This window comes from Telmatherina bonti (genome assembly GCF_933228915.1).
Source record: "Telmatherina bonti genome assembly, chromosome: 21".
Taxonomy (NCBI): domain Eukaryota; kingdom Metazoa; phylum Chordata; class Actinopteri; order Atheriniformes; family Telmatherinidae; genus Telmatherina; species Telmatherina bonti.
This window is the reverse complement of record NC_136630.1, coordinates 6,025,738-6,043,155: the sequence shown is the minus strand read 5'-3', so window position 1 is coordinate 6,043,155 and position 17,418 is coordinate 6,025,738. Positions and strand designations below refer to the sequence as shown.

General features: G+C 37.1%; 2 protein-coding genes across 2 annotated transcripts; both read left to right on the top strand.

Moving 5' to 3' along the window:
- Positions 1-6,464: 6,464 nt before the first annotated feature.
- LOC306771843 (interferon a3-like) lies at positions 6,465-7,393 on the top strand (the record flags this gene model as incomplete). Its single annotated transcript, XM_079261165.1, has 5 exons — positions 6,465-6,596; positions 6,677-6,769; positions 6,855-7,004; positions 7,099-7,185; positions 7,295-7,393. 5 exons carry the CDS (start codon positions 6,465-6,467, stop codon positions 7,391-7,393), a joined length of 561 nt encoding a protein of 186 aa, XP_079117291.1.
- Positions 7,394-11,355: 3,962 nt separating this feature from the next.
- Positions 11,356-12,284, top strand: LOC306771763 (interferon a3-like; the record flags this gene model as incomplete). Its single annotated transcript, XM_079261065.1, has 5 exons — positions 11,356-11,487; positions 11,568-11,660; positions 11,746-11,895; positions 11,990-12,076; positions 12,186-12,284. The coding sequence occupies 5 exons, from the start codon at positions 11,356-11,358 to the stop codon at positions 12,282-12,284; spliced, it is 561 nt and encodes a 186-aa protein (XP_079117191.1).
- Positions 12,285-17,418: the final 5,134 nt, after the last annotated feature.

The following is a 17,418-nucleotide window of genomic DNA, read 5'->3' as shown; positions in this document are numbered from 1 at the left end:
CTCTTAATTCTCAGCAGAGATCGAGCCATTTGCATTATGAGATGTCCAACAATCTGAATTGTTGATTGTTAAATCATCAAAAGACATTTAGTTGGCAGCACTCTGCTAACAAAGAGACTGGGGATGAAAAGAAACCCTACATCTTGCACATTTTACATTTAATGTTCTAATGTTAAGTAATGTGTGCTGTCGTTAAAAAAAAAAAAAAAATCTTAGATCAAATTTAAATGTGTTAAATGTAAACCAGTAAAGTGTGGTTTGCTGGTTCTCACGCTCAGCCAGGTGATTCAGGTAAAATAATAAAGTGAAATATCACTGAGTGGTTCAGAGGAATGAGCGTCAGAGCACGTGCAGGCCACAAACACTTTCATTTTCATGAGCACAAACTTCCTTTTTATGGCAGCAGAAGGTTTTAGTGTCCCTTATGTTCCTTCGTGTCGCCTATAGCCTGAATTTCATATAAACACATAAAAATAAGGTTACAAAATGTTCTGTGGAGCACAAGGCTTTTTCAGTAAAAATGAGGCCATCTACATTATCATTTAACATCATTTTTTTTGTAATATTATCATATTTTTCTGATAATAATCAAAAAGAAAGTAAACTTAATGAAAACAACTGGGGAGAAAATGCATTGTTTTAATCTATATATCTATCTTTAAAAAATGTACCTTTGGTTGTACTTCTAATAGAACTGCATTTTTATATTTTTTGCATGACTTTTCTATGTTTTTTCCCTTTTCTTATCATTCTCATATATATATATATATATATATATATATATATATATATATATATATATATATATATATATATATATAAACATAATATGAGAATTATCTCATAATTATCACGCTATTATTTTATTTATCTGCATAAAATGTAATTTCATAAAGACGTTTTTAGCGTACTACTGGTCTAAAGGGAAAAAAAAGACATTCTGGTTATATTTAAATACTGGGGAGCATCTCCTTTTTCAGTCAGTCAGACAGACGGACGGACGAATAGATAGATAGATAGATAGATAGATAGATAGATAGATAGATAGATAGATAGATAGATAGATAGATAGATAGATAGATAGATAGATAGATAGATAGATACATGCAACAATGCATTTTCTCACCAGTTGTTTTCTTTAAGTTTACTTTCTTTTAAATTATTATCAGAAAAATGTGATAATATAAAAAATATTATAATAAAAAGTTGTATATATATATATATACATATATATATATATATATATATATATATATATATATATATATATATATATATATATATATATATATATATATATATATATATGTTTAGTGTAAAAGCCTAGGATTGAGCATTGAGAATAAGCTTTCACTGTGCTGTCTGAACTTGTGATGCATCCATCTGCAGCTCAGCGAGGATCCTGCGCTGCAAAGATGTTCTGATGCAGCTTACCTGCAGCGTCTCTTTTTAAAGCAGAGCGCAAATATTTCATTTTCCACCTGGATGGAAAAAACCTTTCATCTCGAAAGTTACAACCTCCGGTTTTAAACAATTAAAGTAATTGATTCATTTTGTTGTGGAAAAGAAAATTCTTAATGAATACAACTCAACTTGTCTGAAGAACCTTAATTTAAATCAGACTGGCTCTGAAATTAAAGTCTAAGGGCCCCATGTGCTCCTTGGGGGACCCTCTTGGGCATCCAGAGACCCCAGGTTGGGAACCACTGGTTTATAGGACCCAATAGATGATAATCAAGAGACTGGATAAAAGATCCGCTGGATTGTTTTGATGGGAGAGCTGGTTGGATTTGAATATGCTTTAAACGCAGCTCCTGGCTCTTAGCCTGACCTGGGGTCTGTTTCTCTGAGATGTTTCTGACAGTTCTGGCTCAGCAGATCTGTCAGCTGTCTTGGGTTTACTGCTAGCGAAGAAACAACAACACTGAAGCATAAGGTTTTATGTGTCCAGTATGATAAAGTATTTCCATTAGACCCGGACGGAGTTCAGGACCTGTACATGAAGATCTGATGTAGTTCAGTCATTAAGGATAGTCTTTGTGTCTGCTGTGAACAGGTTATTTTCTTTGGCTCTAATTAATTCCATTCAGCTTTATTCACAACAATGTAGACTCGGGGCTTTACAGACACATCAGTTTCAACCAATGCATAAAAAGCTGCTGATAGAAACCAACTGATTGCATCGAATCTCAACTTCTCAATCCCCCATCCTGAGATGCATGAGGCGACAGTGGGAAGGAAAAAATTCCCTTTTAACAGTAAGACAAACCTCCAGCAGAGGCTCAGGGAGGGCAGTTATCTGCTTCTGCTTGGGGTGGAGACGACAGGAAAGACAGATCATGACCAGTAGCTTTTATCCAGGAAGACCAGTGGAGAAAAGAGAAATATGATGGGAAAAGTAGCAAGGTACTACTAAGTGCATCAGGTGACGTCCCTATGGCTGCATAACTGATGGATTGACTATCAGAAGAAGGTAACTGACTCTTTTCCTGCTGTTGGAAGCAGTGAAGTTTCCCTCCATGGACAACCCGAGACAAACCAGATTTCATTTATCCACTTGTTTTTGCTCCCATCAGTGTCTGAAACTCAATGTGGAAAAAAAATCTGTCTTTAAACCTGTGAAATTAAAGCACCTCTCCATCATAACACTGGCCCTAGTTTTCTGTTACACGACTGGTCGCCAGTAAAAAGACATGGGATCTGATTACGTTCAGCTGCTACCAAGCGGCAACCTCCAGCGGTTAAAAGTGAAGTCTATGCGGAAGTGCATAAAACTGCAGTTCCCCCTTCATCCAGTAGGGGCTTCAAAACAGAGCGAATCCCCATAGACTCCCATGTTAAAAAGACCAACTTCACGGCAGAAATTAATATGTTTACAGCCTGGTTCAAAAATTCATTTTCAGTTTATAGGTCAAGTTTACCTTCATGACAACTGCGGGGGGAGTGAATTTTTTTCTAACTCGACTGTTTTAAAGTAATTTAATCTCAAAGTTTGGCAAATTTAGGGGCGTGTCCTTTTGATTGACAGGTACCTCTCTCTGGCTTTAAGTAAGAAGAATGTTGAACAACCGCGGTTTTTAGCCGGTTAACAACGTGACTTAGCTTTAGCCCGCTTACCTCCGTTAGCTGGTTAGCTCCTGTTATCTCTGGGTTAGCTCGGTCAGCTCTTAGCTACAGAAAGCTCGGAGTTCGCTCGATGTCAATCATCCACCATGACGCTCACAGCTCCCCTCTCAGCTCCACCTCTTTGCCCATATTTGTATTTTCCGGGCGAGACGGTGCGCATGACGCTGCCAAGATGGCGACGGTAGGAACCGCCCACCGAGCTTCAGTTCAGCTCTTCAGAAACCTACGGGTGACGTCATGGAGACTCCGTCCATCTCTTTAAATTCAGTCTATGGCTGCTACCCTACGCTACGCATTGTTGGGGGGGAAAGGTCCCACTGGGACTGAAATCAGTAAGCATCCATCACACCAATGGAGAATAAAAACATAGAGCAATAAATAGAAGCAGAAAACATCCAAAGAAGTCCAAAAGTGAGAAGTTAGCGACGACCAGTGGGCAACCTCGAGGTCACGGTACAAACTGTCACTACAAATGTTGCTAAATGTGGTTTTGAACTCGGGTCATTCTAAGATTTTTTATTGGAGAATCTTGAACAAATGGAGCTCGTTTTGACATAAACCATCACAGTATGGAAGATTGGAGGACGTGAAACAGTAAAGATCAGCAGTTTTTACATGGATTACAGAAAATCATGATCAGTGATCAATATGTTGTCGTACAGCTGAAAACTGTTTGGCTGTAAACTGCAAGACCAAACAGGTTTTTCTGTCAGCTGACATCCCGGGTATCCCGGGTCTACCGGACCAGGTAGGATCCTGGGTCTACTGGACCAGGTAGGATCCTGGGTCTACCGGATCTCTACCAGACCAGGTAAGATCCCGGGTCTACCGGATCTCTACTGGACCAGGTAGGATCCTGGGTCTACAGGACCAGGTAGGATTCCAGGTCTAACGGACCAGGTAGGATCCTGGGTCGACCAGACCAGGTAGGATCCTGGGTCTACCGGACCAAGTAGGATCAGGTATACCGGAACAGGAAGAATCCTGGGTCTACTGGACCTATACCGGACCCAGTAGGATCCTGGGTCGACCGGACCGGGTAGAGTCCTGGGTCTATCCGACCAAGTAGGATCAGGTCTACAAGACCAGTTATGATCAGGTCTACCAGGCCAGGTGGGATCCCAGGTCTACCAGACTAGGTAGGATCCCGGGTCTACCAGACCAGGTAGGATCAGGTCTACAGGACCAGTTAGGATCAGGTCTACAGGACCAGTTAGGATCAGGTCTACCAGACCAGGTAGGATCCCGGGTCTACCAGACCAGGTAGGATCAGGTCTACCGGACCAGGTAGGATCAGGTCTACCAGACCAGGTAGGATCAGGTCTACCGGACCAGGTAGGATCCCGGGTCTACCAGACCAGGTAGGATCAGGTCTACAGGACCAGTTAGGATCAGGTCTACCGGAACAGGTAGGATCCCAGGTCTACCAGACCAGGTAGGATCCCGGGTCTACCGGACCAGGTAGGATCCCAGGTCGACCGGACCAGGTAGGATCAGGTCTACCAGACCAGGTAGGATCCCGGGTCTACCGGACCAGGTAGGATCCCGGGTCGAACGGACCAGGTAGAGTCCCGGGTATACCAGACCAGGTAGGATCAGGTCTACCAGACCAGGTAGGATCCCGGGTCTACCGGACCAGGTAGGATCCCGGGTCGAACGGACCAGGTAGAGTCCCGGGTATACCAGACCAGGTAGGATCAGGTCTACCAGACCAGGTAGGATTAGGTCTACTGGACCAGGTAGGATCAGGTCTACCAGACCAGTTAGGATCAGGTCTACCAGACCAGGTAGGATCAGGTCTACCAGACCAGGTAGGATCAGGTCTACCGGACAGATTGACGCTTTTATTTAACTTCCGGTATTTTTGTTCTTTATTGTGTTTTTAACGTAAAGCATTTTCTGCAAAGTAAATAAAGTTTGATTGAACCGGTTTCTCCAGGCCCCCCTGCTGTCCTGCTGGGGAAGCTGCAGCTCTTCTCTAACTCAGACCAGTTCCACGTTCCAGGTTAGTTTGGTGTAAAAGCAGCAGGATGAAGGTGGACTAGTCCACCTCGTGTCAGAGTCCAAACATCACGACGTCCTGCTGTGTGATCCAGGATTTTAAAAAAAAAAAAAAAAATTCTTTAAGGTTTTTGCTCTCACACACTCAAAAAAACTGATTCAAGCCCTCATTTGATGTGACACATCAATATCTCGTTTGCCCGACGAACATATTTAATTCAAACAAAGCCAAATATATTTTATATATATATATATATATATATATATATATATATGTATATTACATACTATATATAATATAGTGCGTTATTTGATGGATGAACTGGCGGCATGAAGGGTGCACGCGCATCATCAGCAGACATAAAAAATAGGTTTTAAAGCGTTAGATTATGAGCAAAGTCACTTTATATTTTGGATTTTTATTGCTGAAATGTCCTGAGCACCTTAAGCCCTTCATTTCTGCGTTGCCAAGAAAATAAGGTTCATTTTCTGAATTGAAAATGTGAAAAATAAGTTCCTTAACAAAGTCTTTAGTAAAAGCAGACAGGGTTTAACGAAATCAGCTCATTAGCCTATGTCAAACTATAAAGGTTAAACGTGTGTCAACGCGTTTCTAGATAATGATGTGCTAAAATTTGTTCCCATGGGGTGAAAGTCATCCAGCAGCCACAACAAACCTCCACCTTCCAGTTTACAACAAGGTGAAATATCGCTGCGTCACGCAGTCAGAGAAACTTTCATTTTCTTTTTCTGCTCCTCAGGAGAGGTAATACCATTTAAATACTTAGAATACCTTTGTTTTAGATTCATTTATTAGGCTTTACTTATAGCGTTATCATTTCTTCTTTTTTTTATACCGTTTAGTCATTTTCCGTCGCGTGGAAGCTGAAGCTTTGCAGTAAAATAAACACAAAAATCCCCAGTACATCTTCATTTAATTAGCAATTTAATAAATATGTCAGACATAATAATAAGAATCAAAACAAGGAAAAAAAAGAAAAAAATATGTCTCAATTGTTTGTTTTTTTTAAGAAAAAAAAAGTACCACTTAAGTCTCGTGGTGAGAAAAAATGTTAACAACGCAGCGTTTCTACTCAGGTGTGGGGATTTTCTCATCTACAACATGTATGTGTGGAATAAGTGACCTTATACCTGTAAGATGAGGTAAAAACCACATTTGACGTCCAGTTTTTCCCTGTTAGACTATGTGAGGAAAATGAAATATTTGAGCTCTGCTTTAAAAAGAGACGCTGCAGGTCCGCTCCAGCAGAACACCCAGACATATCCCAGCTTACTCCTTCCTACAAAGGAAATTAACATCTTTAAACAAAGACAAAATGCTGAGCAGGATTTTCATGTCTTGCCTGTTTGTGGGTCTTTGCAGCGCAGGATCCTCGCTGAGCTGCAGATGGATGGATCACAAGTTCAGACAGCACAGTGAAAGCTCGTTGGCTCTAATGGACATGATGGTAGGTGTTCTCACATGCTGAAAACTTTACTACATGTGCTTCTAGTGTCTGATAGTTTCTGTATGTAATGTGTGTTTCAGGTAAATAATTCCACTAATGGCACTGAGGATGCTGTAGAGGAGAACACTGTTGCCTTCCCTGATCATCTGTACAAGCAGGCGTCCAAAGCAGCAGTAAGTCATCCTCACCTGAAACGTGAAGAAATCACTGCAACACAAAGTAGAAACAACATATTCATGTTTTAATCTTTTCTTTCAGACTGAGGATAAAGTTGCGTTTGCAGTTGAGGTTCTGAAGGAGGCGTGTGTCCTGTTTGAGGAGGACTCCAGCTCTTCATCATGGGAGGAAAGCACAGTGGAGAACTTCCTCAATGTTGTAAACAAACAAGCTGATGAACTTCAGGCCTGTGTAAGCTGCCTTTCAGTGACTCCAAATGACACACTGCATGGAAACACGTGATCTTTACTGATTTCAAATGTTGTTTTTTTCTGTTTGTGTTTAGATCACAAGTCATGGACACAAGAAGAAGAAGAACACAAAGCTGCACATGTACTTCAAGAGACTGTCAAGCCACATCCTGAAGAAAATGGTAAAGTTTTGTTTACTGTCTTCATGAATTCTGATCTTATAGATGAAATGTTTGATGTAAATCCCTCATACATGCTTTAATAATGATGATAACTTTGTTGTGTTTGCAGGGCCACAGTGCTGAAGCCTGGGAGCTGATCAGGAGGGAAATCAAAGCCCATCTGATGAGAGTAGACATGCTGGTTTCATCTTTACTCACCTCCAACTAAAATCTGTCTTTTATCTGTCTGATAACAGACTGATGTCTTCACATGAAGGATAAATCAGCTCATTTGCTCGTCTATTTATTTTTTATATATTATTCACCAGCTTATTTAATTATTTATTATGTTGTTCTCGTCTTTTGCTGTCAGTGCTCAACATGTATTTATCCGTAAAACTGCATAAAAATGTAATATTATGTTCATATAATGTTAATTAAACAATATATGATGATTATTCTTATCCAAAATGTTTTTATTGTTTTCACTACTGGTACATAAAATAGGAGTAAGATTAGTTTCTTTTTAATAACCTCCAGTGATTCATTTAGATTTTAGTCTTTTACTCCAGCTGCAAATTGAGGCTTCTGCTTTAAGTCTACATTACATAGATCAATAAAATATATTAGCTAAAACACAAAAATCTTTCTAGATTTTCAGAAATGATTAAATAATAGACTAATTATTACAACATAAGTAAAGCAAAACTTGTAAAAGTTGTTCTAAAGCATTAGAAACAGTTTATCTTTGCATGTAGCTGATGAACAGCTTGGTCAGAGTCATTTTTATCACTCATGCAGTTGGTGAGATGATGCTGATGCTGCGTTGTGATCAAGAACACGGTAAAGTTGCTGTGGAGCAGGACTGTCGAAGTCCAGTCCTGCAACTTTTCCATGCATCCCTTCTCCAACACACCTGCATCAAATGTCTCGCCAGCATAGACATAGACCCCACCTTTTTTGTTTTTGCTTTAAGCTGATCAAAAAATAGCTTTTCATGGGAATAATAAAGATCGAGGGCTGTGTTTAACCCTTTATGGGATAAGTGACTATTTTTGATCACTTTGTTTTCTTTCATATTCAGCATGAAACTATTTTTTTGTTGTTGTTAATGTAACAACAGAATGGAGGTCTTGGTTCATACCAGAAGGACAATTTTAGGTTAAATTTTCTAATTTGCTGCAACGGACTGGCGAGCTGTCCAGGGTGTACCCTGCCTTTGTCCAACGACTGCTGGGATAGGCTCCAGCTTCCCTGCGACCCTTCATCGGACTAAACGGTTAGGAAAATGAATGAATGAATGAATGAATTTCTAATTTGTCTTTCAGTGCCCTATAAAGGGTTAAATCACAGTGCATACATCTAACTAGGTTATTTTGATATAAATGGTTTATCAGTTTATATTACCGCTATATGTTATTACAACCTTTGAAAGAAGTATTTATTATTTTTAATGAAGGTTTTATGATTTTCTTATATAGTTTGTACATCTTTTTGGGCCCCAATCAAGTTCTGGGGCCCTTAGAATCTGAGGCATCTGAGGTTCAGTTTACACTAATTAAAACTGAACTTAAAACTGAAAATAGATATTTGGAAAGATTTTAGGGATGGCCTTTGACCCTCCTGCACCACCTTTGCTCCCTAATACAGACTCACCTTTTTTCTTTTGATCCACTTTTGGTCTGAGGACCACTTTAATTTCATTTGACATTAAAATAGCTGATAATAATAAGCTCAAAATGAGAGGTAAGCATATTATATTAACATGTTATTAAGTATTCATGCCACAGCGATGATAAGAAACTCTGAAGTCGGCTGGGAAACTCTGCAACAAGCCATATTTCTGCTCTGCGTGTTTAAATAAGAAAGGAAACGCAATGATTTCTCTTTGTTGCTTTGAGCTGGTATTCAGCATGATGAAACCTTCTGCACAATGAACGCTGCTGCCACGGGGAGAAGTTATTTTACAGCCACAGGGCAAAGTGAAAGTGGGAGATAAGCCCATGTGACGTCACAGAGACGCTCCTTTATGCTCACTTTCAAAACTGCAATTTAAAACCACATTTAATTATGAACAGGATTAGAAAAGCAATGACGTTTTCCATTTTCACTCCTTTAACCGTTTTTTATTTAACATGTGTTTTTAATCTCGGGACCATACTTATGAGCTATTCATGAACTCCTGTCTATTAAAACTCCCAGCTCTGGTAGAATTTTGAACAGCACAATTAATGTATAAAGTCAGAAACAAACAACTACCAGATAATATACAGAATTTTTTTACTGATAGAGATGGGGACTATAATTACAGGGATAACCTGAACTTTAAAACTAGGAGTGTAAGAGCTACGTTGAAGAGGATGTTCATTTCGGTCGGTGGTGTGAGGGTTTGGAATAAGCTCAGCCACGAGCTGAAACAATGTTCAAGCATGAGTTTATTCAAAAATAAGATTTCGACAGATGCTTTGCAGTAAATATGGTGATGAGAGTTTGAAATGAGTTCAAAGGAGGCACAAATGGGAGAAACAGGACTGTATATAGGTGTGTCCATGAATGTGTCGGTGGTTATGTGGGGGTATACATGGGTGTATGTCTGTATATACATGGGTGTGAGAACGAGTAGAGGTGTATATTTGTAGAAATGTAAATATGTATGCGGGTACAGCTATATACAGCTAGGTATCATTATGTATGTGTGTGTAAGTGCAGGTATATGTATGAGTATATATGTGTGTATAATATGAATGTTTGTAGGTATGTGTATGGGTGCAGGTATGCATATGAGTATGTATGTGTATGTATATACAAGACTGTGTCGTATAGGTGTATATATATGTATATGTGTGTATAAATATATATGCTCTATGGAAAACACTGGATATGGAAAACAGGATGAGTGTTAGGGTTAATCATTAATCATGTAGGGGTTGGAGCAAATAAGTTATACTTCCTCCAACCCCTTTTTAGACCTGTCAACAGAATACATGGGTATTGTAGAGGCTATATGTTTATTTATTGTTTGTAAAAAAGAAACAAACAAAAAAACAAAAAAACATATATATATATATATATATATATATATATATATATATATATATATATATATATATATATATGTGTGTATATTACATACTACATAATATAGTGCGTTATTTGATGGATGAACTGGCGGCATGAAGGGTGCACGTGCATCATCAGCAGACATAAAAAAAAATAGGTTTTAAAGCGTTAGATTATGAGCAAAGTCACTTTATATTTTGGATTTTTATTGCTGAAATGTCCTGAGCACCTTAAGCCCTTCATTTCTGCGTTGCCAAGAAAATAAGGTTCATTTTCTGAATTGAAAATGTGAAAAATAAGTTCCTTAACAAAGTCTTTAGTAAAAGCAGACAGGGTTTAACGAAATCAGCTCATTAGCCTATGTCAAACTATAAAGGTTAAACGTGTGTCAACGCGTTTCTAGATAATGATGTGCTAAAATTTGTTCCCATGGGGTGAAAGTCATCCAGCAGCCACAACAAACCTCCACCTTCCAGTTTACAACAAGGTGAAATATCGCTGCGTCACGCAGTCAGAGAAACTTTCATTTTCTTTTTCTGCTCCTCAGGAGAGGTAATACCATTTAAATACTTAGAATACCTTTGTTTTAGATTCATTTATTAGGCTTTACTTATAGCGTTATCATTTCTTCTTTTTTTTTATACCGTTTAGTCATTTTCCGTCGCGTGGAAGCTGAAGCTTTGCAGTAAAATAAACACAAAAATCCCCAGTACATCTTCATTTAATTAGCAATTTAATAAATATGTCAGACATAATAATAAGAATCAAAACAAGGAAAAGAAAAAAAAAAAAAATATGTCTCAATTGTTTTTTTTTTTTTTTTAAGAAAAAAAAAGTACCACTTAAGTCTCGTGGTGAGAAAAAATGTTAACAACGCAGCGTTTCTACTCAGGTGTGGGGATTTTCTCATCTACAACATGTATGTGTGGAATAAGTGACCTTATACCTGTAAGATGAGGTAAAAACCACATTTGACGTCCAGTTTTTCCCTGTTAGACTATGTGAGGAAAATGAAATATTTGAGCTCTGCTTTAAAAAGAGACGCTGCAGGTCCGCTCCAGCAGAACACCCAGACATATCCCAGCTTACTCCTTCCTACAAAGGAAATTAACATCTTTAAACAAAGACAAAATGCTGAGCAGGATTTTCATGTCTTGCCTGTTTGTGGGTCTTTGCAGCGCAGGATCCTCGCTGAGCTGCAGATGGATGGATCACAAGTTCAGACAGCACAGTGAAAGCTCGTTGGCTCTAATGGACATGATGGTAGGTGTTCTCACATGCTGAAAACTTTACTACATGTGCTTCTAGTGTCTGATAGTTTCTGTATGTAATGTGTGTTTCAGGTAAATAATTCCACTAATGGCACTGAGGATGCTGCAGAGGAGAACACTGTTGCCTTCCCTGATCATCTGTACAAGCAGGCGTCCAAAGCAGCAGTAAGTCATCCTCACCTGAAACATGAAGAAATCACTGCAACACAAAGTAGAAACAACATATTCATGTTTTAATCTTTTCTTTCAGACTGAGGATAAAGTTGCGTTTGCAGTTGAGGTTCTGAAGGAGGCGTGTGTCCTGTTTGAGGAGGACTCCAGCTCTTCATCATGGGAGGAAAGCACAGTGGAGAACTTCCTCAATGTTGTAAACAAACAAGCTGATGAACTTCAGGCCTGTGTAAGCTGCCTTTCAGTGACTCCAAATGACACACTGCATGGAAACACGTGATCTTTACTGATTTCAAATGTTGTTTTTTTCTGTTTGTGTTTAGATCACAAGTCATGGACACAAGAAGAAGAAGAACACAAAGCTGCACATGTACTTCAAGAGACTGTCAAGCCACATCCTGAAGAAAATGGTAAAGTTTTGTTTACTGTCTTCATGAATTCTGATCTTATAGATGAAATGTTTGATGTAAATCCCTCATACATGCTTGAATAATGATGATAACTTTGTTGTGTTTGCAGGGCCACAGTGCTGAAGCCTGGGAGCTGATCAGGAGGGAAATCAAAGCCCATCTGATGAGAGTAGACATGCTGGTTTCATCTTTACTCACCTCCAACTAAAATCTGTCTTTTATCTGTCTGATAACAGACTGATGTCTTCACATGAAGGATAAATCAGCTCATTTGCTTGTCTATTTATTTTTTATATATTATTCACCAGCTTATTTAATTATTTATTATGTTGTTCTCGTCTTTTGCTGTCAGTGCTCAACATGTATTTATCCGTAAAACTGCATAAAAATGTAATATTATGTTCATATAATGTTAATTAAACAATATATGATGATTATTCTTATCCAAAATGTTTTTATTGTTTTCACTACTGGTACATAAAATAGGAGTAAGATTAGTTTCTTTTTAATAACCTCCAGTGATTCATTTAGATTTTAGTCTTTTACTCCAGCTGCAAATTGAGGCTTCTGCTTTAAGTCTACATTACATAGATCAATAAAAATATATTAGCTAAAACACAAAAAGTTGCCACATAAGTGTGAAAAAATCTTTCTAGATTTTCAGAAATGATTAAATAATAGACTAATTATTACAACATAAGTAAAGCAAAACTTGTAAAAGTTGTTCTAAAGCATTAGAAACAGTTTATCTTTGCATGTAGCTGATGAACAGCTTGGTCAGAGTCATTTTTATCACTCATGCAGTTGGTGAGATGATGCTGATGCTGCGTTGTGAGCAAGAACACGGTAAAGTTGCTGTGGAGCAGGACTGTCGAAGTCCAGTCCTGCAACTTTTCCATGCATCCCTTCTCCAACACACCTGCATCAAATGTCTCGCCAGCATAGACATAGACCCCACCTTTTTTGTTTTTGCTCGTCTATTTATTTTTATATTTATCTGCTTATTCATTTTGTTGTTTTGTTATCAGGCTAAAGATGTGAATTAATTTTTTTAATTTTAAATACTTTTTAAAATACTGTTTATTTATTCATGTTCATTTTTTTACTTGCCTTTTTATTACTGTATGATGAAGCTACCTTTGTAAAGGTACAAAAAGCAAAACTCAATCTTTTTCCAGTTATGTAACAGCCAATAAAAATGATTCCACTTCCTCCGACAACTGGAAAACTGTTTTCATTTTCAGTAAGATAAGATAAGATTAGTCCTTTATGAGTCCCAGACGGGGAAATTCACTGGACTGCAGCAGCCACAAGACAGAGACACTCAGAAGAATCATAAATACTGGGGCTGACGATACGCTTTTGTCCCCATTCAATTCGATTCTGATTTTTTTGGGTGCCGATTCGATTTAAAATTGCGATTCTCACAATTCTTCAATATTGATGATTTTTGTAGATTAAAAAACAAAATAAATAAATAAAACTTTTTCATTTTTCTTGATTTCAATTAGGAAAAAACAACACAGTAGTCAGACCATCATTCTGCTGCTATAATGCCGAAGAAGACAAGTAAAAAGATCAATAAAAACAATATAAATGACAAAAATTTTAAAACGGATTATTTTTGGGTTTTTTTAAAAAAAAAATCAATCTTTTAACATAAAAATTATTTTAAAATTGTGAAGCAAAAAAATCCCGATCTTGGATTTTTCGATTTGATTTTCCCACCCCTTATAAATACAATGCAAAAGTTAAAATCATTTAAAAAAAAAAAAACAAAAAAAAAAACAAAGTGAAAAATTACAGTAATAGTAATATTTATTAATAGTTCTGTTGTGTTCAGACCTGATGTGCACATGCTATCATCTGGAGCACCCTGTTGAGCTGCTCAGTTTAATCAATACGCTCTCAAGAAGGGTAACAACCTTTCTGAACACTGTAAACTACATGAGAAAATATTTATATATTTTTATCTTCTATAACATCTCTGATTATAATGTATCGACTTTTTGCAAATACACCTTTAAAACTAAGCTGAATAGTTTCAGTATGTCAGGATAAATGCACATTTTATAGCAGCAACGGGCACACAGCTGAAAATAAAAGCAATAAAATGAATTTAACTGAAATACAACAAAGAGACAAATGTATGAGAAACCTAAAGAGAACTTGGACATTAAATGCCAAAATGCTTGCAGTGATATGAAGATGATATGTAAATTCTTTACACATGTTGGGGTGGTCTAAATCATGAAAAGAAAATATAAAATCCTGCAAATGGAGAGATTCATGAAGTAAATGTTACTGGAAAAAAAAGTGAACATGTTGTGTTGCTGTTTAAAAGGTGATGATGGATGAATATGCAGCCAATGAAACAAAGGTTATTTACACGTTTATCTTCAGCATGTTTACCTCCTTTTTAAATCCTCTTTGCTCACAAAATATTATAAAAATAAATAGACTTATACAAATATTGAATTTCCCTTTGGGGATTAATAAAATATTCTTCATTTCATTCATTATGTCCTTCTGGTTTATTCTTTCTTTTGGTTTTGCAGACAAAAAACAGATTAAATAATAAGGTTTCTTAAATGTTGCTGGAATAAAAAAAAAAAAAAAAGAAAAAGAAACTAACGACAAATAATTACTTTACCCACTGAGAAACATTTGTCTAACTGGTTTTCAAATTTATTACAATGATTATTAAGAAGCGTCAGTCGTCAAATACTGTCTGTGTGAGACAAGCTGGGGCAGAAAACATGTTACTGTCATAAAGACTGATGTGAAAGACTTAAAGGCATCGAATCCCAAATCGGAGATGATACAAAAATAATGACATTGACTATATTTCAAACTGTCCTCTCAGGAGTCAGATACATCCTGACTTATTTTCTCTTAATTCTCAGCAGAGATCGAGCCATTTGCATTATGAGATGTCCAACAATCTGAATTGTTGATTGTTAAATCATCAAAAGACATTTAGTTGGCAGCACTCTGCTAACAAAGAGACTGGGGATGAAAAGAAACCCTACATCTTGCACATTTTACATTTAATGTTCTAATGTTAAGTAATGTGTGCTGTCGTTAAAAAAAAAAAAAATCTTAGATCAAATTTAAATGTGTTAAATGTAAACCAGTAAAGTGTGGTTTGCTGGTTCTCACGCTCAGCCAGGTGATTCAGGTAAAATAATAAAGTGAAATATCACTGAGTGGTTCAGAGGAATGAGCGTCAGAGCACGTGCAGGCCACAAACACTTTCATTTTCATGAGCACAAACTTCCTTTTTATGGCAGCAGAAGGTTTTAGTGTCCCTTATGTTCCTTCGTGTCGCCTACAGCCTGAATTTCATATAAACACATAAAAATAAGGTTACAATATGTTCTGTGGAGCACGAGGCTTTTTCAGTAAAAATGAGGCCATCTACATTATCATTTAACATCATTTTTTAAAAATATTATCATATTTTTCTGATAATAATCAAAAAGAAAGTAAACTTAATGAAAACAACTGGGGAGAAAATGCATTGTTTTAATCTATATATCTATCTTTAAAAAATGTACCTTTGGTTGTACTTCTAATAGAACTGCATTTTTATATTTTTTGCATGACTTTTCTATGTTTTTTCCCTTTTCTTATCATTCTCATATTATGTGTGTATGTATATATATATATATATATATATATATATATATATATATATATATATATATATATATATATATATATATATATATATATAAACATAATATGAGAATTATCTCATAATTATCACGCTATTATTTTATTTATCTGCATAAAATGTAATTTCATAAAGACGTTTTTAGCGTACTACTGGTCTAAAGGGAAAAAAAAGACATTCTGGTTATATTTAAATACTGGGGAGCATCTCCTTTTTCAGTCAGTCAGACAGACGGACGGACGGACGGACGGATAGATAGATAGATAGATAGATAGATAGATAGATAGATAGATAGATAGATAGATACATGCAACAATGCATTTTCTCACCAGTTGTTTTCTTTAAGTTTACTTTCTTTTAAATTATTATCAGAAAAATGTGATAATATAAAAAATATTATAATAAAAAGTTGTATATATATATATATATATATATATATATATATATATATATATATATATATATATATATATATATATATATATATATGTTTAGTGTAAAAGCCTAGGATTGAGCATTGAGAATAAGCTTTCACTGTGCTGTCTGAACTTGTGATGCATCCATCTGCAGCTCAGCGAGGATCCTGCGCTGCAAAGATGTTCTGATGCAGCTTACCTGCAGCGTCTCTTTTTAAAGCAGAGCGCAAATATTTCATTTTCCACCTGGATGGAAAAAACCTTTCATCTCGAAAGTTACAACCTCCGGTTTTAAACAATTAAAGTAATTGATTCATTTTGTTGTGGAAAAGAAAATTCTTAATGAATACAACTCAACTTGTCTGAAGAACCTTAATTTAAATCAGACTGGCTCTGAAATTAAAGTCTAAGGGCCCCATGTGCTCCTTGGGGGACCCTCTTGGGCATCCAGAGACCCCAGGTTGGGAACCACTGGTTTATAGGACCCAATAGATGATAATCAAGAGACTGGATAAAAGATCCGCTGGATTGTTTTGATGGGAGAGCTGGTTGGATTTGAATATGCTTTAAACGCAGCTCCTGGCTCTTAGCCTGACCTGGGGTCTGTTTCTCTGAGATGTTTCTGACAGTTCTGGCTCAGCAGATCTGTCAGCTGTCTTGGGTTTACTGCTAGCGAAGAAACAACAACACTGAAGCATAAGGTTTTATGTGTCCAGTATGATAAAGTATTTCCATTAGACCCGGACGGAGTTCAGGACCTGTACATGAAGATCTGATGTAGTTCAGTCATTAAGGATAGTCTTTGTGTCTGCTGTGAACAGGTTATTTTCTTTGGCTCTAATTAATTCCATTCAGCTTTATTCACAACAATGTAGACTCGGGGCTTTACAGACACATCGGTTTCAACCAATGCATAAAAAGCTGCTGATAGAAACCAACTGATTGCATCGAATCTCAACTTCTCAATCCCCCATCCTGAGATGCATGAGGCGACAGTGGGAAGGAAAAAATTCCCTTTTAACAGTAAGACAAACCTCCAGCAGAGGCTCAGGGAGGGCAGTTATCTGCTTCTGCTTGGGGTGGAGACGACAGGAAAGACAGATCATGTACAGTAGCTTTTATCCAGGAAGACCAGTGGAGAAAGGAGAAATATGATGGGAAAAGTAGCAAGGTACTACTAAGTGCATCAGGTGACGTCCCTATGGCTGCATAACTGATGGATTGACTATCAGAAGAAGGTAACTGAC